The sequence below is a fragment of the Pimephales promelas genome, chromosome 3, assembly GCF_988280905.1.
Source record: "Pimephales promelas chromosome 3, fPimPro1.hap1.1, whole genome shotgun sequence".
NCBI lineage: Eukaryota > Metazoa > Chordata > Actinopteri > Cypriniformes > Leuciscidae > Pimephales > Pimephales promelas.
Window position 1 is genome coordinate 40,005,116 of NC_142771.1, and position 26,315 is coordinate 40,031,430.

General features: G+C 37.3%; 1 protein-coding gene and 1 long non-coding RNA gene across 12 annotated transcripts in view; both read right to left on the minus strand.

The window, feature by feature from the left end:
* Positions 1–563: 563 nt before the first annotated feature.
* On the minus strand, positions 564–19,498 carry LOC148982093 (uncharacterized). Of its 8 annotated transcripts, none has more exons than XR_016155216.1 (7): positions 19,339–19,498; positions 7,309–7,534; positions 5,169–5,193; positions 5,016–5,079; positions 1,913–4,167; positions 1,413–1,504; positions 564–1,370 (listed from the first exon to the last, which is right to left on the minus strand). It is a non-coding gene; the product is annotated as an uncharacterized LOC148982093 (long non-coding RNA). The 8 variants fall into 8 exon arrangements; XR_016155218.1 differs by having other exon boundaries at positions 1,413–1,908; positions 2,029–4,170; XR_016155219.1 differs by having other exon boundaries at positions 1,979–4,170.
* Positions 19,499–20,268: 770 nt separating this feature from the next.
* The window catches only part of vwa3a (von Willebrand factor A domain containing 3A), a 44,681-nt gene continuing 38,634 nt past the window's right edge, over positions 20,269–26,315 (minus strand). For 2 of the 4 annotated variants that reach the window (XM_089128875.1, XM_039651673.2), the window contains 5 exons: positions 24,658–24,802; positions 23,550–23,701; positions 20,649–20,757; positions 20,420–20,517; positions 20,269–20,345 (listed from right to left, as the gene is read on the minus strand). In XM_089128875.1, coding sequence (XP_088985001.1) covers positions 20,306–20,345; positions 20,420–20,517; positions 20,649–20,757; positions 23,550–23,701; positions 24,658–24,802 — 544 coding nt within the window. In that variant the 3' untranslated portion in view covers positions 20,269–20,305. The remainder of the gene's footprint in view (positions 20,346–20,419; positions 20,518–20,648; positions 20,758–23,549; positions 23,702–24,657; positions 24,803–26,315) is intronic. The other 2 variants (XR_005618452.2, XM_039651672.2) reach the window with 2 other exon arrangements.

Consider the following 26,315-nt stretch of genomic DNA (forward strand, 5'->3'; position numbering starts at 1 on the left):
AGAGCTTTTTGGCAGTAAGCACACTAGATAGTTTGGTGGACATGAGGATAAAAAGTACCCCATGTGTACAATTTAATAAACCATTGGATCTTTAATGTTGGGGACCTATTTTTCTGCAGGAGGTCCTGGACTTCTTATTCAGATACATGGCATTGTGGATTCTATTAAACATCAACAGATAAAAAATCAAAACCTGACACCTTCTGCTAGAAATCTTATTATGGGCCATGGTTGGATCTGCCATCTGGACAACGATCCAAGACAAACATCAAAATCAACACAAAAATTTGTTAGGGAGCACAAAATGAAGCTTCTGCCATGGCCCATGACCGTCCCAGAACCCTATAGAAAATGAGTGGTCCGAACTGAAGAGAAGCACAAACATGGATCTGGGAATCTGAAGGATCTGGAGAGTCTGTATGGAGGAATGGTCTCTGATCTCAGGTCAGGTGTTGTGCAAACACATCAGGCATTATTACAGAAAACTCAGAGCAGTTATCTTGGCAAAAAGAGATTGCAAAAAGGTATTTAATAAAAGGGTATGAGTAATTGTGGCCAACGTGTTTTGGAGAAAAACATTTATTTTATAATGTGATCCCACATTACACATTAACAAACATACCTAGCAACCAGTATTAACTTTCACATAGTTACACATAAACCAACCTACCAGTATTAACTTTCACATGCAGTTACACATTAACCAACCTACCTACCTACAAGTATTAACTTTCACATACAGTTACACATTAACCTACCTACCAGTATTAACTTTCTCATGCAGTTACACATTAACCAACCTACCAGTATTAACTTTCACATGCAGTTACACATTAACCAACCTACCAGTATTAACTTTCACATGCAGTTACACATTAACCTACCTACCTACCAGTATTAACTTTCACATACAGTTACACATTAACCAACCTACCAGTATTAACTTTCACATGCAGTTACACATTAACCAACCTACCAGTATTAACTTTCACATGCAGTTACACATTAACCTACCTACCTACCAGTATTAACTTTCACATACAGTTACACATTAACCAACCTACCAGTATTAACTTTCACATGCAGTTATACATTAACCAACCTACCAGTATTAACTTTCACATGCAGTTACACATTAACCAACCTACCAGTATTAACTTTCACATACAGTTACACATTAACCAACCTACCAGTATTAACTTTCACATCCAGTTACACATTAACCTACCTACCTACCTACCAGTATTAACTTTCACATACAGTTACACATTAACCTACCTACCTACCTACCAGTATTAACTTTCACATACAGTTACACATTTACCTACCTACCAGTATTAACTTTCACATCCAGTTACACATTAACCTACCTACCTACCAGTACTAACTTTCACATGCAGTTACACATTAACCTACCTACCTACCAGTATTAACTTTCACATACAGTTACACATTAACCTACCTCCCTACAAGTATTAACTTTCACATCCAGTTACACATTAACCTACCTACCTACCAGTATTAACTTTCACATGCAGTTACACATTAACCTACCTACAAGTATTAACTTTCACATGCAGTTACACATTAACCTACCTACCTACAATTATTAACTTTCACATACAGTTACACATTAACCTACCTACCAGTATTAACTTTCACATGCAGTTACACATTAACCAACCTACCAGTATTAACTTTCACATGCAGTTACACATTAACCTACCTACCTACCTACCTATACAAGTATTAACTTTCACATGCAGTTACACATTAACCTACCTACAAGTATTAACTTTCACATGCAGTTACACATTAACCTACCTACCTACAAGTATTAACTTTCACATACAGTTACACATTAACCTACCTACCAGTATTAACTTTCACATGCAGTTACACATTAACCTACCTACCTACCAGTATTAACTTTCACATGCAGTTACACATTAACCTACCTACCTACCTACCTACCTACCTACCTACCAGTATTAACTTTCACATGCAGTTACACATTAACCTACCTACCTACCTACCTACCAGTATTAACTTTCACATGCAGTTACACATTAACCAACCTACCAGTATTAACTTTCACATACAGTTACACATTAACCTACCTACCTACCAGTATTAACTTTCACATGCAGTTACACATTAACCTACCTACCTACCAGTATTAACTTTCACATGCAGTTACACATTAACCTACCTACCTACCAGTATTAACTTTCACATGCAGTTACACATTAACCTACCTACCTACCTACCTACCTACCAGTATTAACGTTCACTTACAGTTACACATTAACCTACCTACCAGTATTAACTTTCACATACAGTTACACATTGACCTACCTATCAGTATTAACTTTCACATAGTTACACATAAACCAACCTATCAGTATTAACTTTCACATAGTTACACATAAACCAACCTACCAGTATTAACTTTCACATGCAGTTACACATTAACCGTCACATAAAGTTACTCATTAACTTTCACATGCAGTTACACATTAACTTTCACATACAGTTACTCATTATCGTTCGCATGCTGTTACTCGTCATTTCACATGCAGGTACTCATCATTTTTCACAGGCAGGTACTCATTAACCATCACATGAAGCTACTCGTTAACTTTCGCTTGCAATTACTCAACAACTTTCTCACGCAGTTACATATCGATTTTCACCAGCAGTTACACATTAGCTTTCACATGCAGTTACACATTAACTTTCACAAGCAGTTACTCGTCGCCTTTCGCATGCCCGTTACTCATTAACTTCGCTTGCAAGTTACTCATTAACTTCACGTGCAGTTACTTATCATTTCACATGCAGCTACTCATAAACTTCGCTTACAAATTACTCATCAACTTTCAGATGCAGTTCCACATCAACTTTCTCATGCAGTTACACATAGACTTTCACATGCAGTTACCGGTTAACTTCGCTTGCAGTTACTCATTATCTTTCACATGCTTGCTACTCGTCTTTCACATGCAAGTACTCATATCTTTCACATGCAGCTACTCGTTACCTTTCGCATGCAGCTACTGGACATTTTCCGATGCAGTTACATATCGATTTTCACTGCAGTTACACATTAGCTTTCGCATGCAGTTACACATTAACTTTCACTGCAGTTACTCGTTGCCTTTCGCATGCAGCTACTCATTAACTTCGCTTGCAAGTTACTCATTAACTTCACGTACAGCTACTCACCATTTCACTGCAGTTACACGTTAACTTCGCTTGCAAGTTACTCATACTTTCACCTCAAGTTACTCGTACTTTCACCTGCAGTTACACATTAATTATCACACGCAGTTACACATATGACTTTCGCAAGCATTTACTCAATAACTTTCACCAGCAGTTACACATTAACTTCCACTTGCAGCTACTCATAAACTTCATCTGCAGATACTCATCACAGTAACATGCACTTTACTCACCGACTTTCACCTGTAGTTACACATACTTTCACTGCAGTTACACATCGACTTTCACAGCAGTTACTAAATAACTTTCGCATGCAGTTACACATTAACTTTCACATGCAGTTACTCATTAACTTTCACATGCAGTTACACATTAACTCTCACATACAGTTACTCATTAACTTTCACATGCAGTTACACATTAACTCTCACATGCAGTTACACATTAACTCTCACATGCAGTTACACATTAACTCACATGTAGATACACATTAACTTTCACATGCAGTTACACGGTAACACTTTACAATAAGGTTCGTTAGTTAACATTAGTTAACTACATTAGTTAATATGAACTAATAATGAATAGCACATATACAGCATTTGTTAATCTTTGTTAATGTTATTTTCAACATTTACTAATACTTGATTAAAATCTTGTTAACATTAGTTAATGCACCGTGAACTAACATGAACAAACAATGAACAGCTGTGTTTTCATGAACTAACATTAACAAAGATGAACAAATGCAGTAACAAATGTATTGCTCATGGTTAGTGCACGTTAGTAAATACATTAACCAATGAACCTTATTGTAAAGTGTTACCAGTTACACATTGTCAGTTAAAAACAAGAAAGTGGCTAGTAAAAACGTCGAGTGGCTGGTCGATTTTGAAATCCACAGTGGCCGCCGGTGGACAAAAGAGTTGATTTCCATCCCTGCTTGGTAATGTCAAGGTGTCATAACAAAGACATCTCAAACAATGTCATATTTGCATTAAAACTTTCATAACTGAGCAAAAGACACTTAATGACAGTTGTCACAAACATGCATAAACCTTCCTTCATATTCATAACGTACATCATGTTAGTCTTATGCATACCCCTTCAAGTAAAGTGTTACCAAAGAATGAATCTCACAGTTCATAAGAGAAACGTGTGCAGGATTCCGTGCTGCAAGAATGCTGTCTTGACGAAGCCTAACTTGCTTCATAAATGTAATATATTTTTTAATATTTAATTTATCAGTCAGAGCAGGAATTAAGGCTACATTCGAATAAACAAAGCCAGCGGAGCGATTATCTCTGTCCATCTTGAGGAATGAAAACGGTTGAACCAAAGAACGTATATTGACAAAAAGTGAACGCCTCATTGCAACACAAGTATTTTGCAGTATTATCTTATATTAATGACCGTTAAAACAAAACTATGTAAACAAAAAAAACAGCCACTGTTCAAAGTGGCAATTAAAGTTATAGGATAACGAACACAGCGCATCAATGATCATCATGTTTGTAGCATGATCCAGGGGATTAAAACGTACAAAATATATTTCAGGCCTAATGGAGTTGGTAACTAATATAAGTAGTAAATGTGTAAAGTTGCATACAATGGAAATACCACAGACTGTAAAAAAAAATGGACAAAGCGTCTGTGACGTCACTCATAGACTTTCTGAAGAACAGGTTTGAGGCTGTTTATGGGGGGTATGGGCGGCGCCATATTAGAAAATCTTGAGAAATACAAAATACAAATGTTCAGAAATACAAATGTTTCAGAAAGGATACAGAGATGCGTCGTGTCAGATCATGGCCAAGACGTCCAATTCCACTCGGCGCAGCCCGTTATCAGCTGTCAATCAAAGTTAACCGCCCTTATTTTTCATACATTTTATATCCAAATACGATCTAAACTAGCGAGTCAGAAAAAAATTCACTCACCTCACAGTTGTCAGGCACTCAGAACCTATCGAAAAATACAATAAAAGTCAAACTGTAAACATATGAATTGATGCTGTGAAAACGGACATTTTAATGTGAGGTCTATGGATATTCACCCCCTTTTGGGACCGGCCTCTAGCGGATTTTCGATGTATTGCAGTTTTTCCCACTTCCGGGTAGGCTTCATTTTTCAGATTAGAATTTTGCCGCTTGGGAAACATTAGAAGAAAAAACTACCTCAAAAAACTGTTATCTATGCTGTTGTCCAGTAACTCCAGTTGGAATTTTCACCCCAAAATGGCGGCCGTGCTCCTGAAGCGCCACCTAGAGTTTTGCTTCTTGTTCTTCTAAACTCTTTGGTTGAACTCTGACCAATAAGAGGATCGTTTTATACACGTGGCTTGCATAAACACATTTTGGTACGCTTTGAAATGTTGCCTTGTGAAAGCAAACCGAACGAGTAAAAAATTAAATCCGTGCTTCAGAACAAAGAAAATGACCTACAGGTATGAAAATGCAGCCCTACACTGCAACCTATGGCATGAGTTGGGCTTTGCTAATCAGGTTTTCTGATAATCAAGTCATTTTGTGTGAAAAGACAATGGTCATGAAAACAGTGGACTTCCTTTTGGAAAAAAATACTTTTGGCATTTGGTTGGAGAGACGGTGCTCACAGAAGGCACATGCAAACTTTCTTTCTCAATTGGCTCATTTTGGCTTTCATGGGCTCTATAATAACATTTTCCACCTCATGAATTTCGCTGAATATGAAATGAATATCTTCATAAATGGATATTAAAGGCTTTAGCTGTGCTTTGCCGCTGGAGTATAATAGAAACCCACATTTTGCTTAAGCCGAACAATAACTCCTGGCAAATAAACCGTCGAGGTATAAAACGGTTAATGGTGGTACCCCTGTCGTTTTTTTTTTTTTTTCGGTGCGAAAAAATAAGTTTCTCCAATCTTCTTGAAACTCTGGATTCTGATAGAGGGCCATGGGACTTAGACCTGAGTGCAAAAATGAAGGCTCTAGACCCTTCCAGAGCTGAGATATTGAGATCCCACGTAGCATTTATGCCATTATAAATATCTCAATATTTCAGCTCTGGAAGGGTCTAGAGCCTCCATTTTTGCACTCAGGTCTAAGTCCCATGGCCCTCTATCAGAATCCAGAGTTTCAAGAAGATCAGAGAAACTCAAAATTTCGACTCAAAAAAAAAAAACGACAGTGGTACCCCTGTCGTTTTTTTTTTTCGGTGCGAAAAAATAAGTTTCTCCAATCTTCTTGAAACTCTGGATTCTGATAGAGGGCCATGGGACTTAGACCTGAGTGCAAAAATGAAGGCTCTAGACCCTTCCAGAGCTGGGATATTGAGATCCCACGTAGCAGTTATGCCATTGGGTTCGTGGACGGTGGAATTATGGGACGGCGCTTGGTGCTACGGACTCAGGGGCCCTAGCTGAGTGCAGTAAAATAGTTTTTATCATGACAGGAACTTTAATTAAAATGTCCAAAAAAAAAAAAACACTACCGAAATCCCCATTCAATAGATTGCAGGCGGGATTCTGTCCAATTGCAGCTTATTGCATGAAGGCCGGGGTTAGTACATTTAAGAATAGTGGGTTATTGGACAAATAGTGGGTTCGCGGACAGTGGATTCTGGGATGGCGCTTGGTGGTACGGACCCCGGGGTGGTCTCCTGAGTGCGGGAAAATAGTTATCACGACAGAAACTTTAATTAAAATGTCTATCAAAAATACTCCCCCAAATCCCCATTCAATAGCTTGCCGGTGGGATCGCGTCCAATTGCAGCATATTGAATGAACTGTGGAAAATTTTTTAAAAATACAGTGGGTTATTGGACAAATAGTGGGTTTGTGGGACGGGGGCATGGCCCGGGAGTGGTAACGGGACGTTTGGTAAATATAGTGGGTTATTGGACAAATAGTGGGTTCGTGGGGACCGGTCAGTGGGTGGGGGGCCAGTCGCCCTGACGAAGCGGTGGTCGGTTGGAGACCTCCAATTATTCCACGCTCATTCACGGCATCATCAAGCTATGCCTTTGTTTAGAATAAGCGACTTCTAGTGGCGAAACTTACATACTGTGCCTTTAATACAGAATCAAGAATTAACACCAACCTCTTTGTTCTTCAGTATGTTTCATTCTGCAGTGTTCTGGATCTCATGTTCTCAGTGTCCTTCAATAAACTCTGTGTTTGTGTTAGCTCTTCCTGATGGTTTGATGCTCGTCTTCACTTGTAGCTGAGGGGAATATTCCGTTTATTGGTGAACTGCAGTGGGAGGAGCTTCACTGAAGGAGGAGCTTCACTGGAGGAGGAGGAGGAGCATCACTGAAGGAGGAGATCTGACAAAATCAATTAGAAAACACATACTGAGTTTGTTTTTATATTAATTTACACATTTTAAATGTTTATGCCCACCTTTTCTATCTAAAGTAACTTTTAAGTTAATTAATCTCAAAGGTCTGATTTCACAGACAGGGATTGGATTAAGCCAGGAATAGGCCTTTGTTCAATTAGGGCATTTAAGTAGCTTTTGGGCTAGGGGTGTAACGATACCCTCATGTTAGGATTCGATATATATCATAATAGTGAACTCCGAATATCGAATGATATTGCGATACTGCAAGACATATGGTAAAAGGTAAACAAAGAAATTACTGTTGATTAAAATGCTAAATTTGGTATTACATTGGGAGTGGAAATGAAAAGGTTTGGACTTGGTGCTGGGAAACCAATGCACAGGACCACAGACACCGGAATAAAAAGAATTCATGATTCTGAAGCTGAAAATACAGAATTATATTTAGATTTATATTTTATTGGTAACATAGGACATTTGGCATTATCAATTATCAAATATCCCCTCATTGCTTTATTATACTCAACATAATACAGTAGTTTAATGTAGTACCACCGACACTAAAACTCTATAAACTTGAATTTTTTTGCATACAGTAATTTTCATTTTGGGTGAACTACACTCAAAACCGATTGTTACTATCCGCGCAACGCCCTGAACACGCACTAAATGTACACTATCTTGAATACCGCATTGGAGCGTATCCCATCATGCATTAGGTGCGGGAACTCACATGCACTGAAATCACAAGATGATGAGGAAAACATTCCACTGTAATAACATTTTACATGTAATTTGGTAGAAAAACACATTGTTAAAGTGTCATTATAATGTTGCAAAGATGAGTATGGTATGTGTATTTTGCACATTTGCATCACTTAATTAAAAGCACCATATTTTTTAATTATGCCTTTTGTTACATTGGGACTACTAACCAGACATTGTTGATTTTAAAATGCAAAGAATTGAAAAGGTGGTCCCACTTTATATTAAGTGGCTTTAAGTACTATGTACTTACATTGAAATTAATAATTTGATACAATGGACTTATTGTGTACATACATGTTTTTACATTGTACTTATATTTTGAAAATACCTGCATGTAATTACAGCTGTAATTAATAAATGTAATTACATTTGTAATTACACAGTTGACCCTTCCCTTACACCTTAACCCACCCTTAAACCGACCTATACAACCACACCTAACCCTAACCTTACCCGTATCACACCTCAATAGCAACAAAAGTGTTTTACAATACAATCTGAACAAAATAAGTACATTGTACTTATTTTTCGATGTAAGTACATAGTACTTAAAGCCACTTAATATAAAGTGGGACCGAAAATTTAAATAAAGCTCTGTAAACACTTGCATTTTTGTGTCACTATAAGTGTGTCCCATTGGGTAATCTAGTCATCACACCTACTTGAACACTTGGGCTAAATGCAGGAAATACCTACATCGTGCAAGTACACAACAAGTGCAAAGACCGCAAGTGTGGTCCTTTAAAAAACATTACTAATGTGCATCTTGAGACCAAACAATGGCACTGACATTTTGCTGCTAGAAACAGATTGTTACAGACTGTATACTGAAAGAATAAAAGTGGTCTAATGTTAAAATATTATTTCTCAAATGATACAGTAAAATTGCAGGAACATAAAGAATAATCAAACCCATCTTTATCAAACATCGTAATTCGCCGATATCAATAGTTCATTTTCTACAACTATGTTACACATCTAGAAAGGGGGCTTTGCATGCAATCCTGCAAGACAGATTTAACAGTACACAGTCAATCATCAGTGGAGCATCTCAATTTGGTGTGTTATCTGCTCGTCTCTGCATTAACTGCTATATTGTGCGCATTCTCACATTCAGTATGACATTTTATAATTGCTCATTATAACATTCCCTGTTGCTCACTAACCTAAATTAACATTCACTTCAGTTTGCAAATCAAACATGTGAACATACAGTATATCTCGCCCCATATCAAAAATAACAAATAACCCTTGTTAAACTTAATTTGAACCTATACATTTCCCTTTGTCTGTTAAATACTTTCCAAAGTACATACATTCTCTTTCTCAGCATGACTTGTTAACTCTAAATAACACATTACACTTTAACGCTCTCTTATGTCACATTTCACGACTCTTTTATACCATTATCGAGCAAATCACTTCGTTTGAGTTTCCCTTAAAGGGTCATTCCACCTCTGGAAAGATTCATGTGTATTTAAAATGGGTAATTTATGTGGAAGAAATGTGGAATTATTTTTGAATTTAGAGCTTTCTAGACTGAGAAAAGACAGAAAATGTATTTTTGCCTTATGTGGATGAAAAACAACAACTCCCAGAATGCACTTGCTTCGCTGGAGGCCACGCCTATCGGTAAACGCACAGTAGGTTGTTATGGAAATTTTTGTACCTAGATCTTAAAAAATAATTAAAGTACAATGAAGATCTCGAAAGTCATAAGTACACATGTTTATTTCTTGCAAGAAAGGCAGTTCCCACACAGACAGGGTCTGATATGAGAAGGGCAACGAGCTTCCCATTTTACAGAGTTTATATACAAAATATCACCCTCCAAGATGTACCCCCTCCTCTTCGTACACAGTTTCAATTCCCCTTAATCACACATTTCTCGCTCTTTGTCTTGTGCCTAACGCACCCTAAGTTAGTTATTGTCACCGGGCAGAATCTTATGTCCTTTTTACCTGGCCTGGCTGTCCTATTTGCAATTTCCCCGACACAACATTTACTGAAAATGCACATCTATTGTATAAATCATCTCTGTCTAAAATAAGAAAACATCTATGCTTATAAAACACACAAGCATATGTTCAAAAAGAAAAGATACATAAAAAATAAGATGCAATGAAAGATAATATGATTGGTTCTTCACTTACTGCCTCTTCTGTTACTAGGTAGAGGAAACTTTCTTTAAATGATTACTTCATAGATGTCAGGTTCGAACTTAGTCATCTGTCTGGTTCCATTTCTCATATTTGTTATTTATACACACAATCAGGTGTTTGACACTAGGGTTGTAACGGTATACCGGTATGACGGTTTATCGCGATATTGACATGTACGATTATCATATCGTGCACATTTGCTTATCCGCGGTTAAAAAAAAAAAAAAAAAACAGATTTCACCTGCACTGCCGCATGCAACTTCTTTCAGCTTGACTGCTTACTCCATATCCGTACAGCGCTGAAAATGTCCGAGACAGAGGCTGCGAATCTCTATCTCTCGCCAAAAAAATAAATAAAATCTGCAGTATGGGAATATTTTGTAACTTATATCCGAAAAACGATCGTGATGTTGTCCTTGAAGATGGATATGCAGTTTGCAAGATATGTGGACGAAGAGTGGCTGCAAAAGGAGTAAACACGTCGAACATTTCTCCCATATTCAGGAACACCATCCCTCCGTGAAGATAAAGGTTATTCATAACTTTTATAACTTAAGGCCATATTATTTCTGTCATGCTGAGGGAATCCTGGTCTGTCAAAAAGACGCACACATGCGTCTTTTTGCGTTACAAAACAGATGCCACGTAAAATGTGCGATTTAAAAAGATAGATGGATAAATAAAGCAAAATATAGCTATGCAGTAGCCTAAATCAAATCGCGATGTGCGTGTCTGTGAATATACAACGCAAAAAGACTGGTGTGCAAGCCACTTCTATATTCAGCGTGTCTCTGAATGAGCAGCGCCGTTTCGTCTAGTAGATCTAGTACACACTCAAGTACGCATGAACATATCTAGACAAAGAACACTTAATGTGCACTTTATAATTATTTTTTTAAAGAATAATCATCAAATACACTGACTGAAACTCATAGGTGTTCATTAGGTGTTAACGCGGGGTTAAATGTAACACGGACCGTTTACACAGTTCGTCAGGATCAAGCAGGCTGTCTTTCCGCTATTTTTCTCTTGCTGCCAGAATACGGTCTCCCGCGAATTTGCGGAAAGTTTTGATTATATTTCGTGAAGATACTGGACAGAGTGTTTTGACACCATGAAAATAATTTTTTCCATCATAGTTTTTTTTCGGTTTCTAAGTTGGGTGTATACGTTTCCAAATCTAACTTTATATTGCCTTATCACCGTCTTGTTGGCTCAAACATACAGTAGCACCGTTTTGAAACATGTCAGCAATTCCTAGCGACTGTTAGCTAGGTTTAAAATATGTAATACACAGCGGGGTTAATTCTAACAGATGGTACAACTAAGCCTCCAAGTGTACAATGATAATCAAATGAAAACGGAGCCACACAACTTTTCAGGTTTGAGTATACATTTAACTTTGTTAGACGTTCACAAACATGTTGGGATGTTGGGATTTAAAATGTTTAAAATTTAGTGTTCTATGAATGATAACTTGTTTATTTATTAAAAATATGGCCTGTTATTAATGCAATAAACCCTTTAAATTTTTATTTTAAGCTAATTTGTATTATCATTACTGTTATTAATAATAATAATAATAATAATAATAATTGTACATCATGCAGCTGCCACACACAAATCTAATTTAATTGAAATTACAATATTTATAATTTTATTTATTATTATTTATTGCAAAACTATGCAGCCCTTTTCTATGTCTCTATCCATGATATTGATCCATAATAGAAGGATGATTGGATGAGGGATATGTATGGATATCTGTCTATACAGATGCACAAACAATATCAAACTATACAAATAAAATAGTACTGAATTATGTGTGTTACACACAAGTGTTACAACTAACCCCTCTCTCTGTTACAATTAACCCCGCATATGGGGTAAGTTGTAACATTTGCACTTCTGTCACTTTCAGTGCAACTGTACAAAAATGGTAGGTCCTAGAAAAAAACTTTAAGTGTTCATTTGTAGCAGAGATGTGCATGTTGCTTGTGTAAAAAAAGTATTAATCTAACCTAATTATTTTTTAATTAATTGAGCCAAAAGCAAAAAGCGTTAGGTTGTGCCCCGCTCTCCCCTACAACCTGGAAAAAAAAAGTTTGGTTTAGCCTATGACTAAAACATATTACTGTTGTGTATAGTTTTTTTGTCCATGTTTTAATTTATTAAACTTCTCTTGTGTAGACAAACTAAAGTTGTTACATTTTATCTGATTGCATTCTCAAAAATACATTTTGTATTCAATCACAGAATCCAGACCAGTTATTTCAGACAACCCAGAATTTCTGAGGAAATAAATATACATTTCATAAAGACTCTATTGAAAAAACTTTGTTACAATAAACCATGTTCAACCAAAAACAATATCTGTTTTTATTCATTTAAGGGCCATTGTAGCTGATGCTGATTATAATAATGATAGTTTAATATCGTATACCGTGAAACCGTGAAACCGTGATATTTTCTGAGACGATTATCATACCGTGAAAATCTCATACCGTTGCAACCCTATTTGACACACACACATTCATCTGAAGTACAGAATGCCTTAGTACATTGTCTCAGATACTCAGCTGTTTAAATGAGGTCAAATGTCAAAAAATGGTTAGCTTAATATTCAGTTTAAAATTTCCCTTACAAGGTAAACAACAAGTCTAGGCTAGTGAGTCTCTGTGATGCGTCTGCCTGAAAATGCGTTTCGAGATCGCCCAATATTCCCGGGATTCGGCTTTTGCGTTGTACAGTCGTCATTCACCATGTTTACTGTGGCGAGCGGGACAAGTGAGAGCTGTGTGGAGAACGACGCGAGGCCGGTGGCGTGATTACCGATGAGCGGCAACTGAGACGTAAGTTACTGGTCTTGTATCGCTCACGGAGGAGCGGGAATTTTCTTAGCAATGTTAAAACCCACATCAACCGATCACTTGTTTAGCGTTCATGTAAACACTACATTCAGATTCAGCAATCAGAATGAATTCAGTTAGATTAAAACAAAAGCTGTAACTACAGAAAGCAAAAGCTGAATCCCGGACATCGATGGCCGGACATATCCGGGAAAAAGAGGATGGTAACTAGTGTTGGGCGATATGCTCCATTTTCATATCGTCCTATCGTCAGCCTGTGAGATCGGCGATACACGATATTATCGTGAGGGGGCGGGGCTAACTTATTTGATTATTAACTTGATTATTTAGCCTACTCATTAATTTGCTTGTTTTATTAGCCTACTTCGTTGTATATACGAGAATCTTTTTTCTATTTTGCTAGCAAAGGTGGAGTGTTTATTAATAGGATCAGGTTATTTCCTGGTATAGTGAAGTAAAAAAAAAGAGATCCTAATCCTTTTGTTTGTCAACGGGAAATTTACGGACACATTAGCCTATCCTCATGCCGTTACATGCAGCATTTTGGTCTATTTCTGCACGAGATGAAAACACGTTTTAATAATTTCTTGGGTCAGAAAGAGTCGGAGTTTGCGATATGTGCCCCCCTGTGCGCTCTCTGCGCACTTCAGTAAGCACGAAGTACGCGGGTTAATGTGTTTTAAATGCCGATAGAAACAAGAGCAAGGGCCAAACGTCTAGCTGAGTTGATCGGTTTATACTTATACTTATGACTTGACTCTGATAAAGGAAACGTTTACATGACCACATGCATTGTCAAGTTTATTTAACATAATCAGGTTAAGAACGTCGTCGCATGTAAACGCGCTCAATCTCTAAAAAGTGAAAGTAAAAACGGACTGCTTTCGGCATCTGCATTAACGCCGCGTTCCCTCAGAGACGACGATGATTACGGTAACTATATACTATTTTAGTGATATTATTATTAATACTATTTAGTAATTGTATTGTTTTTAGTGTTAGTGTCATTAAACGTTTTGTTAATGTGTTACGGAAACAAGAAGAACAACGATGCCGTTTTCATCTTGGATCTGTAGGAAATTGAATTTTGCGTCTGTTAAAACGAGCACACTTGATAATTTGTGAATGGATCACCTTGCGATTGAATTTTGATGTGGGATGTTTTTTAGTCTGTTTTAAAAACATTCTCTTAGAGGAGTCCTCATTAGCGCGTGTGTTGTTGCAATTGTTATGAGGTGATGTCGTTGTAAATTTAGGCAAGGCAAATTAATTGTAGTTCCTAATATTCATTTAATAACAATACTAGCTTTATAACAATAATAATAGGCCTAATAATAATAATTTAATACATGGTAAAACGAGCCAATTATCGTATTGATATCGTCAAAGGCATCTGCCATCGGCGATATGTCAGACTATCGTCGATACACGATACTATCGTCTATCGGCACAACCCTAATGGTAACACCTAAAGCTATAACTCAGGTTTCTCCACAGGACAACAGCCTGCTAGCTTAGCTTCCAAAAAAGATGTGTAATGCCAATCCTACATAATGCATCCGTCTGCGTATTCAGTACCTTCGTCCATATTTTCAAAACATTTCTGCGGTGAAATCAGACGCACTGGCACTGATCTGTGATAGGTCTGTTAGCACATTAGGGCCAACCCCCTATGGGTGGGTTTGAAAGGGTGAGATCTTGTGCTTGTGCTTATACTTCCTCCTACTATGACATAAAATGACTATTTTTGCATCATTGTAGGAGGAAGTGAAAAAGGTCAATAGCAGATTTCTCTCGTCTCAGGGGAAAATGAGAAAGTGTTGCACGACCATTCAATAGTATAGAGGGGTTTCACCGACGTCACGTTCTGGGCGGTAACCCGGATGCGCGGCCATTTTGGAGGTACTCGGTGTAAACAACTGAATGGAGCACAATGGAGTATTGTGCGCTTTGGATACTTTAAGTGAATTATAGCCATGTCTAAACAACTGAAAAGCTCACCAAAACGCGTCCAAGATGCAAAGGCATATAGGGAAGGACTTGGGCCACAAGAAAAGGCGCGATATTTTGAGAAATTACGATTTATTGGCGGTGCAGATCCCTACGAGTTAGCTCCCTCTTCTTAGATCCATGACAACCCGGTGATTCTTCCTTCAGTTGCATATCCTGATATATTGAATTGTGCACCTTTTCTGTAATTGTGAAATGTTCTTTAAATATTTTTGGCATTTGTTTTTTAGTTGGTGATATTTTTGTAAAGCTATTTTGACAAATAAAAGTTATACTCAAGTTACATACAAAATTGTGTTTACAGTTAGTGTATTGTAGGGATGGCTCCCCAGACAGCAAACTGACATTGAATCAACATGGAAACGACGTCTCTCATGACATTGAAACAACGTTGATTTGCTCATCGAATTAACGTTGAACCAACGTCAGACGCGGCATTCTTCAAAGCTAAATAAAATCGAAAATTGGTTTGCTTTCATAACGTTGAAACAACGCGTTGATTTCAAGTTGATTTTCCGTTAGTTTTGAAAGAATGACGCGTCTGACGTTGGTTCAACGTTAATTCGATGAGCAAAACAATGTCAGATCAACGTTGTTTCGATGTCATATTTCCACGTTGATTCAATGTCAGTTTGCTATCTGGGTCGATACCACAATTTTGGCTTCGGTACGATACCAGAACCTAATACCTCGGTATCGATACTAAATCGATACCACAGTCGGAAAAAAGAGTCTAAATTTAAGTGAATTGAAACAATTTTATTAAACACTGCTTGAAACTCTCAACTACCATATGTGCAAAGAAAAGTATCCCAAAAAAAACATATCAAAATTTAAAAAATAAACAAATTATGCATAGGTAAAATTTTGATTTGGGAAAAAACCCACTGATATTACACAATTAAAATGGGTTAATATAATAGATTAAGATAATAGAATAATGAAATGATGTAAACCATTAGCTGTCATGCATCAACAGAGAATTATCAACATTTATTGCATTTATTCATCTTGGTTTGGTTACTGTTTGTGTTTGGGTTCATATTATGCATATAATGCATTGCAAAAAGTAATGTTATGATGCTAAACATACATTTTTAGGTCATTTTATTACTGATTGATCTAGATTAACCAATGCTATATTGTTAGGCCAGGTTCCTTAATGAATGTTGACAAATGTAGCTTAATTGTAGGCTAATATTATTAATATTTATATTACCATATCTCTCTCTCTCTCTCTCTCTCTCTCTATCGCCACAGCCCCAGTAATGCCATTCATTTATCACTTTTATGCTTTATTAATTTAAATTAAATGAATATATTTTTTTGAAATAAATTGCAAAAATGAGATCATGAGACGTAAACTGAGATCATTCAGACGTAAACTGAGTTGGTTGTAGCGTGTCATGCAAGAAGATTCGAGCTTTCGTGTTTAACTTACCTATCATATTTGATTGATAAGCTCTTAGGTATGTGCGCTGTTCAGCGTTCAATAAAAGTCTAAATTAAATCAGTTGAATGATGAACTCACCAGTCGATCTCTTGAACAAGTCCGGATGACCAACTGACGAGCGCTTCGGCAGATTTGATGTGTTGCCTTCGATGGCAACACATTATTGAAAGCAAAGATTGCAGAATGGTGCATTGAGTTCTGTATCTACACTATTCTCATTACTTTAGTAGGCAAAGTAATGCCTTATTTCACTAATTTTGCTCTCTCTATTTAATAATTTCAGGCGTGTAAGCTTCATTTCCACCATGTTCCTTCGTTTGCCGGTTTCGCGTGACTCGCGTCAGTTTCGGTAGCGCACTGCCGCCTAGTGGAGAACTTCGGAACAGCAGCTCATCAAATACCGAATTTAACAAAATGATGATATTGTACCGTTTTAAATTTATTATATACCAGTATTTTTGCAATACCGGTATACCGCGCATCCCTAGTGTATTGTACTATATTACACTGTATAATTTATAGTAGTGTAAAGTGTCCTGATAAAAGTCTTTTTTCTTTAATAAATCTGTGTTCTGTTGTGCTTTGCCAACCACAAGCGCATCCTTTCCTCTGATAACTTCTGGCATTCCTTTCCTTGGTTTTTAATACATTTTGGAAGTCGATAATATTCCAAATGTTTTTCTTGGTTTTTCCTATTGGTACAACCTGAAACACGGCAATAATTAAACATTTTCCTTGACGACGTTCGAGATATAGCTCGGTGCGTAACGCCCGTTTCACACATACTCCGTTTGCAGTGCGTATGCGGTGAGTGTTGCGGTGCGTATCCGGTACAGGAGCCGCACGCGCTAAAGTGCTTTCACATATGCTGCGTTTGCATTGCGTGAGCTGTACCACAAACACTCGGTATTTTTATTTCAAAATCAGAAGTTATGCAGCAATAGCGTGACCAGTGACCAACAGTCCTGTTATCCCAGTCCTGTTTTCACGTCCTTCCTGGCCGTTTTTTATAAAGTGATGTCCTGGTTTTCAAAAAAAAAAAAAAAAAAAACGCTGGAAAAGATCAGCTTTATAGCAAAATATAGGAGATGAGCAGACAAGGAGGATGAGGAGGAAAAACAGGATAAAGAGGAAGGAAACTAGTTCGTTTTTGTACGTTTGTGAGAGGTATTTTTGTTCAATTTGAAGGTGTTTCTTTTAGTTAATTAATATTGATTTATTTATTTTTCTAATACAGAAGAGAGATTATTTTTTAATCATTATTTCATTCGTTATTTTTTAAACCAACCTGTCATAATAAAACATGTTGAGTATCCTCTGAGAAGCCTCTCTTTTTTTGGTGTCTTAATACAACAATGTTCTATCCACAGAGGGGGCATAGCCTATTTTAATTGTATTGAAATTAATAAGGCATCTTTGAGTAAACTTCGAGTATCATTTGTTTTCTGGGCCATGTGTCCTGGTTTTTGGTAATCAAAATATGTTCACCATATGCAGCAACTTTTATTAAAATAAAAGTTTTGCCATGGCTTTGCGATTCTCTTTTACAAACTTGAATGGACGCATGCTCGTTTAAACACGATTTAAACAACGAATGCATACAATTCCATGCATTACTTGTATATTAAGATGTCTTAAAGTAAAAATATGAAACAATTAAATACCTTTATGGAGAGATTACCACATTTTATTGAATTAAATGCATTTATGGTGAAACTACTACATTTCGAGGTCAATCTGAGTTCATTTTGACCACGAACCGTGCGCTGTCACTTTATTTCTGCGTTTGCAGCACAGCAGAAATAGACTCGGTACGGAAACGATCTCTGCACTGCTGTATACGCACCGCAACTGGAACGGATCGACGGACTGCATCCGCGTGCAGTGTGAAAGCTCTAACCTGTTAACATGGGTACGGAAAAAAATACGGACCGCATACGCACTGCAAACGGAGTATGTGTGAAACGGGCGTTATTGTGATGCGGAGTGCCTCCAAAATGGCCGACTTCCAGTTTGATGACGCGTCGTGAAACCACTGGGTTTCTACAATGGAAAGATTAATATGTGTTTTCTGTATTAATGACTATATGTGTGTCTTACTGTTTGTATTGTTAAGATTTAATAAAAAAAAAAAAAAATGGAAAGATTAATGCAAATGGGTGGAGTTGCCCTTTAACTCTAATGTCCCCGCTACATGCAACTTGCGCAAAATGGCGGACACCCGCGAACTCCACGTGTGTTACTGAACTCGCGTCACTTAAACTATTATTTTACCCATCAATATCACACAACCTCTAAATAACAGTACTGTGCATACTGTCTTTCTATCTCCATTGCATAATACCAATTATCGTTTCACATACGAAGTTTCATTGCCGCATTGTTTCTGATCACGCTCTATCCACGGGTGATAACAATTTCGTGCTCAAAACTTACGTTACTTAACATAAATCCTAAATACTCAAAAACTAAACATCACTGTTCGTGGACCCATTTGACTTATAATAGACACAAGTAATCTTACCTGCAAAAAAGATATAACAGTAGCAAACCAGTCCATCATCAGTGGAGCGCTAGTTGCACGTGGCCGCCATTTTGGATTTCTGATCCGTGAGTGTGTGCGGCCGGTCGGACACTTCCGGTTTCGCTTACCACAGGACTCATCTCTTCACCACGCCGGAGAAAGACGAAAATGATCTCTTATGTAGTTGTTTATAGAATCAACTATATCATTTGACTACTTTGAAAATCGTGCAGTCTGAGAGAGCCCCTTTACAGGATTAGAGAGGTCGGGATCACTGGGATTAGCCAATCAGGTCACGACGATTGAGTCGCTCTCAATACTCGTGATGTCATATCCATATTATTCTGCAAGCGGAGTTTCCTAAGAATGTGCTAGACGTCCACTTATTAACCACTATTGGTAAACGATAAAACCAGTGTTTATGATTATGTTACCAGTTTGCAATATAGACTCGTTTATTTTTTTGAACAGGTAAAATAACTGAAAGTGAACGACACCGAAAGCCAGAAAAATCACAAATGTTTGCGTCGTCTTTTTTAATGTAGAAATCATTTCATTCAACCATGCTTTTTATAACTGACAGCAATAAATAATGTTTCCAAAATATTATTCTTAGCCATAACTTTAATTATTAACAAATACTTGGTTACACTTTATTTTAAGGTGTCCATGTGTATTTCATTAAGTGCTGAGTTATAATAATGAACTATATGTATTATGTACTTACTATAGGGTTAGTGATTTGTTTGAGGATTAGTTGCGTGTAATTATCCATAATTTATAATTATTACTACAGTAACTATATGTAAAATGTGTAACGAGGACACTGTAAAATAAAGTGTACTAAATATTCTTACATTAGGTCTTATTAAATGATTTCTAGATGTTTGAGTGAGTGAAACACTATATTTACTCCAGGTTTATAGTGAATAGATAAAGTGTTTTGAACAGGCATGGAGATCAGCGTCTACGTTCCCTCCAGGTTCCTCGAGCCCAGAACAGCTTCTCTAAGAAACAAAAGGAGAGTCCGCATATTAAAGTCCACAACACCATCAATCATTACACAAGAATGAACACACACCTGAAAGCTTTCGCTTGTTTCTGGAACAGTCTCAGCTTCTCCATCTCTTCTGACAGTTTCCTCAGATCGTCCCCCTCAAATGTCGGAAGCACTGGGTCCTTTGATTGTGGAAATACAAGAATCAACACATTTAAAACAAAGAATCTGCAGAGATGTGTTTGATGGTGTTGAACAGCACACACTCCTGCAGAACGGTGATATAACAGAAGTGTTGAGCACATATACACACTGCGTCTGACAGCAGTTTCCAGATCAGATCCGGATCCGTGTTTTCAGGAGCCTGATGGAATCGGCCTCGGGTTTTATGGGCCAGACACTTCAGAAACTCACTGCCCGATCTGGTCACAAACATCACACTATCACACACACTACGACATGAGCAACATTAGTTAAACACACTTTACTTCAATAGTCTTCAGTGTAAGCTCTGAATCTCATTTTAAATCTCATAGAAACCGATTAAGTTTAAACTGCATAAGATCTGTGGCTTGAAACCCATCTAAGGACACATTTACACGACTACAGTGTAATAATGATAAAGGTTTGTGCTTTGTGCTGTGAAACTTTTTAAGAACAGACGACAACGTTGTCCAAATGATTCCCATTCACATGGATCTGTAAATACGACTGAAAACGCTGTATTACTCATGCCAGACCAGTAGATGGCGATGTCACTTTATAAAGAAACACTTCACAACTATAGACTCAACACATAATAACATGTGCATCACGTCACAGTTTCACAAACACAAATTCACAAAAAGGCTGTTGTTGTATAAATATCGTTTTGTCTGTTTTTAATCGAAAATGTCCCCTAAAATTGGATTTTTAAAAAGATGACGATAGGTACCCAGACAGCAAACTGACATTGAATCAACGTGGAAACGACGTCTCTCATGACATTGAAACAACGTTGATTTGCTCATCGAATTAACGTTGAACCAACGTCAGACGCGGCATTCTTCAAAGCTAAATGAAAATCGAAAATTGGTTTGCTTTCATAACGTTGAAACAGCGTTGATTTCAAGTTGATTTTCCGTTAGTTTTGAAAGAATGACGCGTCTGACGTTGGTTCAACGTTAATTCGATGAGCAAAACAATGTCAGATCAACGTTGTTTCGATGTCATATTTCCACGTTGATTCAATGTCAGTTTGCTATCTGGGTAACATCTGATAGATGAGGACTTGTTTAAATTGCAGGGATGTTGTGATAGTCTCAGGAGCATCAGTGAGAATGGTAATAATTTTAGTTTTTATGACTCGCTGACACAATCTAATAAAAACATTTCTTCATAAAACACAAAATCTGTTGCCAAAGTAACATTTTCTGTGATGAAAGCAGACAAAAAAATGTCCCGGATCTTGACCAAGGATCAATACAAAGACAGCAGGCTTGTTCAAACCAAGAACGAAAACTATAAAGATAATAGGTAACACTTTATTTTACGACCCGCAAACAACTGTGTAAGTACACTAAAATTACGGTATACGTTTCTGTAATTATAGTGTACTTCCGTGTAAGTACAAGGGAACAATATGTTAAGTTTGGGGTAATAAAGGGGTAACAAACAGATCCTGCAAATAACTTCGTAAGTACACTGAAATTACGGTGTACGTTTCTGTAATTATAGTGTACTTCCGTGTAAGTATAGGGAACAATATGTTAAGTTTGGGGTAATAAATTGGGGTAACACAAGCAAATACAAGCAAATTATTTAATTAGTTAAAAAAATAACAGGTACCTATTCTGTTAATATATTCCAGGCAAAAATTGTACGTCTGTTGTTTATAAAATGTATCACATTTCTGGAAAAATATGTTCTTGTGCAATGTTACAGGGTAATTTTGACATCTGGGGGTTATATATATATATATATATATATATATATACTATGATAAAAATTACATTTATTGGCTTTTCTTACTAGATTACTTAATGTTAAGTCAAAATAATTTGTTTGTGCTATGATTTTAATTTAGACCGTACCATGTGGTAATTAGTACTTACCTTATACCATTGAATTGCAATAACACTTAAATGTCAGGGCAAATATACTGTGTAATTAAAACGATTTTTTTTTTATAACAGTAGCTTTCTCTGCAATGGGCTATATGCACGCATAAGTTCCGCATTTGACGTAAGGATGCTCGTCCATTTCCGGTTGTGTAGATTAAAGCGGAGGAAAACCGGAGAAAACGGGATTATGGCAGAGTCTTCAATATTTATTGTCCTCCCGTCTTTGAAACGAAACGTACATACGTTTAGATGTAATTTTATATATAGTTATGTTTATTTAATATAATTTTAAAAAGAAGCATAAACACAACGAGGGGTGTCTGTTTTATCTGTTTTTGTGACTAACGTTTCATTAGTATAACCATGGAGTATAAAATTCAATATAAATTCTCGGTATTGCATTGGACTCTATGATCGGCGGAAGTTATCGAGCATCCCTAATGCTTCACCGGAAATACCGCCGTGCATAGAGCCCATTGCAAGGATGTTGTGATAGTCTCAAGAGCATCAGTGAGAATGGTAATAATTTTAGTTTTTATGACTCGCTGACACAATCTAATAAAAACATTTCTTCATAAAACACAAAATCTGTTGCCAAAGTAACATTTTCTGTGATGAAAGCGGACAAAAAAATGTCCTGAATCTTGACCAAGGATCAATACAAAGAAACCGATAACTATAAAGATGATATATTAGTGTCCTCACCAGCGGACTGTATCCTTCTGTTTATCAAAGCACATGTTTTTATGTCACTTTAAATGCTCAAACTCCACAGCTGGATGGATTCTGATTGGCTGTTAGTGATTTTATCGTTCATCATCTGGATTAAATCGTTCTGAAAGTGATTTCAACAGTATTGGCTTATGTTATGCCCTAAATTAATAAACTGTATTTTTTCTATGTACATTTCTGAAATGCACTTTCTGTAAAGCTGCTTTCAAACAACATGAATTGTGAAAAGTGCTATGTTGAATTGAATTGTATTTTGTTTCTCTGTGCCGTTATCGCTATGTCAAGGTCTGAACTCTGCAACTCTTTAATATTGAGAATGATTTTCAGATCTATATGTGTATAGTTATTGTCGCTGGTGTGAACGGGTGTTTGTAGTTGACCTGTCGTGAGGGTTGAGTGTGACGGTGTGGACGGTGAAGCTCTTCTCTCGTCTCAGGGTCTCGATCTCTCTCAGTATTAGACTGTGGCTCGAGTCACTCCCTCCATCACAGATCAGATACAGACCAACATCATCTGACAAACCACAGCCGGCCTGAGCAAATACAGTCACACTTACACTCACACACACCAGAACAACTGAGGCCCGCTTTACAGCTGCAGTTAAGAAGCGCTTTAGTCGATCGCATCACAAGTGGACGACACTAAATACACTGTAAATAAAACATCTTCATGATTTGTAATCACAACATTTTTTCTTTTGTCAAATCAACTTAAATAATTGATGTAGTTCAGATAACATAATATTTTGAGTTTCTGGTGATTAAATCGATCTCCTTCATTGAATTAACTCAATTTTTCCATTTCAATGAACTTCAAATTTGAAGGCAACCAGGTTACTTATTTTTGTTTACAATATTTTGAGCGTGTCCACTTTCAAACACTTCCAGAGGGAGTTGAATACACACTCGACCGGATTGCTTTCGTAGTGTAAACACTCGTGGTCGAATGTATCTACTGGACTAATGCTAAACATTATGAGAAGAGCTCGAGCCAGACGGGTTTAAACTATGTCAAGTTTGGTTTAAAGATGAAAAAGTTTCAAGTAGTCCAGTCATCTCTGGTCACGTTCATATGTAAATTGCGTGAGTTTATTTCATCCATTAGATGAAAAGATCTGAAAAACACATCCATTTCCCGCCCGTAGACCCTCCTCTTGAAGAAATCAGAGCAGAAGTGGTTGAAAGTGGACAAAAGTGACGAATTAAAACACAAGACGTGAACGGGAATGTGTCTCTCTCGTCTGCTTGTGATCCGATCCAGCAAAACGCATCTTAACACCAGCTGTAAACAGGAGACCTGCAGGAGAAGAGCGTTAAACATGGAAACGTGGAGTTTCCATAACCAAAACTGAAAAATATGGAAATGTTCTTATGACAAAAATTAGTAAGCCGAGTTGAGCACACACTGCAGCCATTGAGCAATCCCGATGATGTTTTCCAGAAAGCCATGTGATAACAGTGTGTATAAAGGCAGTGATTGTGAGCGTACCTGCAGCGCCTGCAGTGTGTGTGACGGCCCGTGTGAAGTGAGTCGACTCAACCACTGCACTGCCTCCACACACTGATCCTCACTGGACTCCACCGGCGCCGGCCGCCACATACACACCCCTCCAGAGAACGCCAGCATCGTAAACCTGACACACACACACCGGACAGCAAACTCACTGACCATCAGTGGCGGCTCCAGACAATTTTGATTGGGGGGGCAATGGGGGGTCCTGGTCATTTCAAGGGGGGGTCTCATGAAAACCAACAAAAAAATACATTTGACACGGCTAATAACTGCATATTACTGCTACTTAACAACAAAAACAACACAGCATATCAACTATAACTTTGTTTTTAATTAATTTCAGTTTGCAAACAATATGCTCGAACTTTAATTGCCATAGCCACACCACACCCATTACAGAAAACATATTTACAAAATGTGATGATTGGTTGTAATTTCAGAGGGAGTCAGTAGTGGTGGCTGGGGGTTGATAAATACGAACGTGGATGAATAAAGCAACAGAGAAAATGTTCATTAAAAATATGCAGTTTATTTCAAGCACAACAATGAACAAAACACAAAATAGTATCTATTCTCATACTCTCACCACCTTTTGATTGCCCTACTTCTGTCCAATTGGACCCTGGCATCTTCTCTGCTCATCTATAGTCCAGTCTCCTCCTGGCATTTTCTCTGCTCTCTTCAGTCTCCACATGTGTTATTTACTGCAACACATGAATAGGATCGTATTTATGATAAAAACAGCAATACAATATGAAGAGATTCACCTCAATTACTTCACTAACCAATATTGACAGCTCTTTTGTCCAGTCTCCTCATGTCCTCTTCTCTGCTGCTCTTAAAGGGTTAGTTATTCGGTATTTTACACTTAAAGCCCTGTTTTAAGATAGTTTCTGATGAAATAGAACGGTTAAGATTGAAATTTGGTCAAATTAGCTACTGCTGTCCCGAGAACTTGTGTTAGCACTTGAACAATCATTCATAAAACGCATAAAACTTTCGTTTACAAAGGCGTGAAACTCACCGAGTGGTCTGGGGTGTTCACTGAAATTCTCACGCAAAAATCGCTGCAAAACATGCTTTCCAAAAGGTTTTATCATAGTTTTTGTACAACTACATTGACTTGACTTGGGACAAAACTACGATAAAACCATGGAAAGCATCTTTTACAGCGATTTTATTATGATTTTGTATTCTATTTCATCAGCAACGATCTAAAAAACAAGATCTAAATACCTAAATAAACGATCTAAATACCGAACTAACCCTTTTAAGTCTCCACTCCCCTCATGTGTCTTCTTCTCTCCTCCCGTCTCCATCAAGCAGGCCTCGCCCTCCACGGCAACAGGTATATTTTCACTCCTATTGCTATAATTTCCGTCAGCTCTCATTTTTTTAGGTATGATATAAAGCGATCCATTTTTAGCTTCGTTGCAGCTCGCACGGGCTCGCGGTAGCGCCTTGAACACAATGACGCAAGGTGTAGCAGCGACGTTCATGGGGCGTGGCATTGATTCTTGTGTTTATATTTTTTATATGTCGAATAAATTATTTATGATTATTGTTCTGCCTAGTTTGAAGAGAAACATTTTTAAATCTTTATCCTGCATAAATATATTTTTTAATCAGGAAGT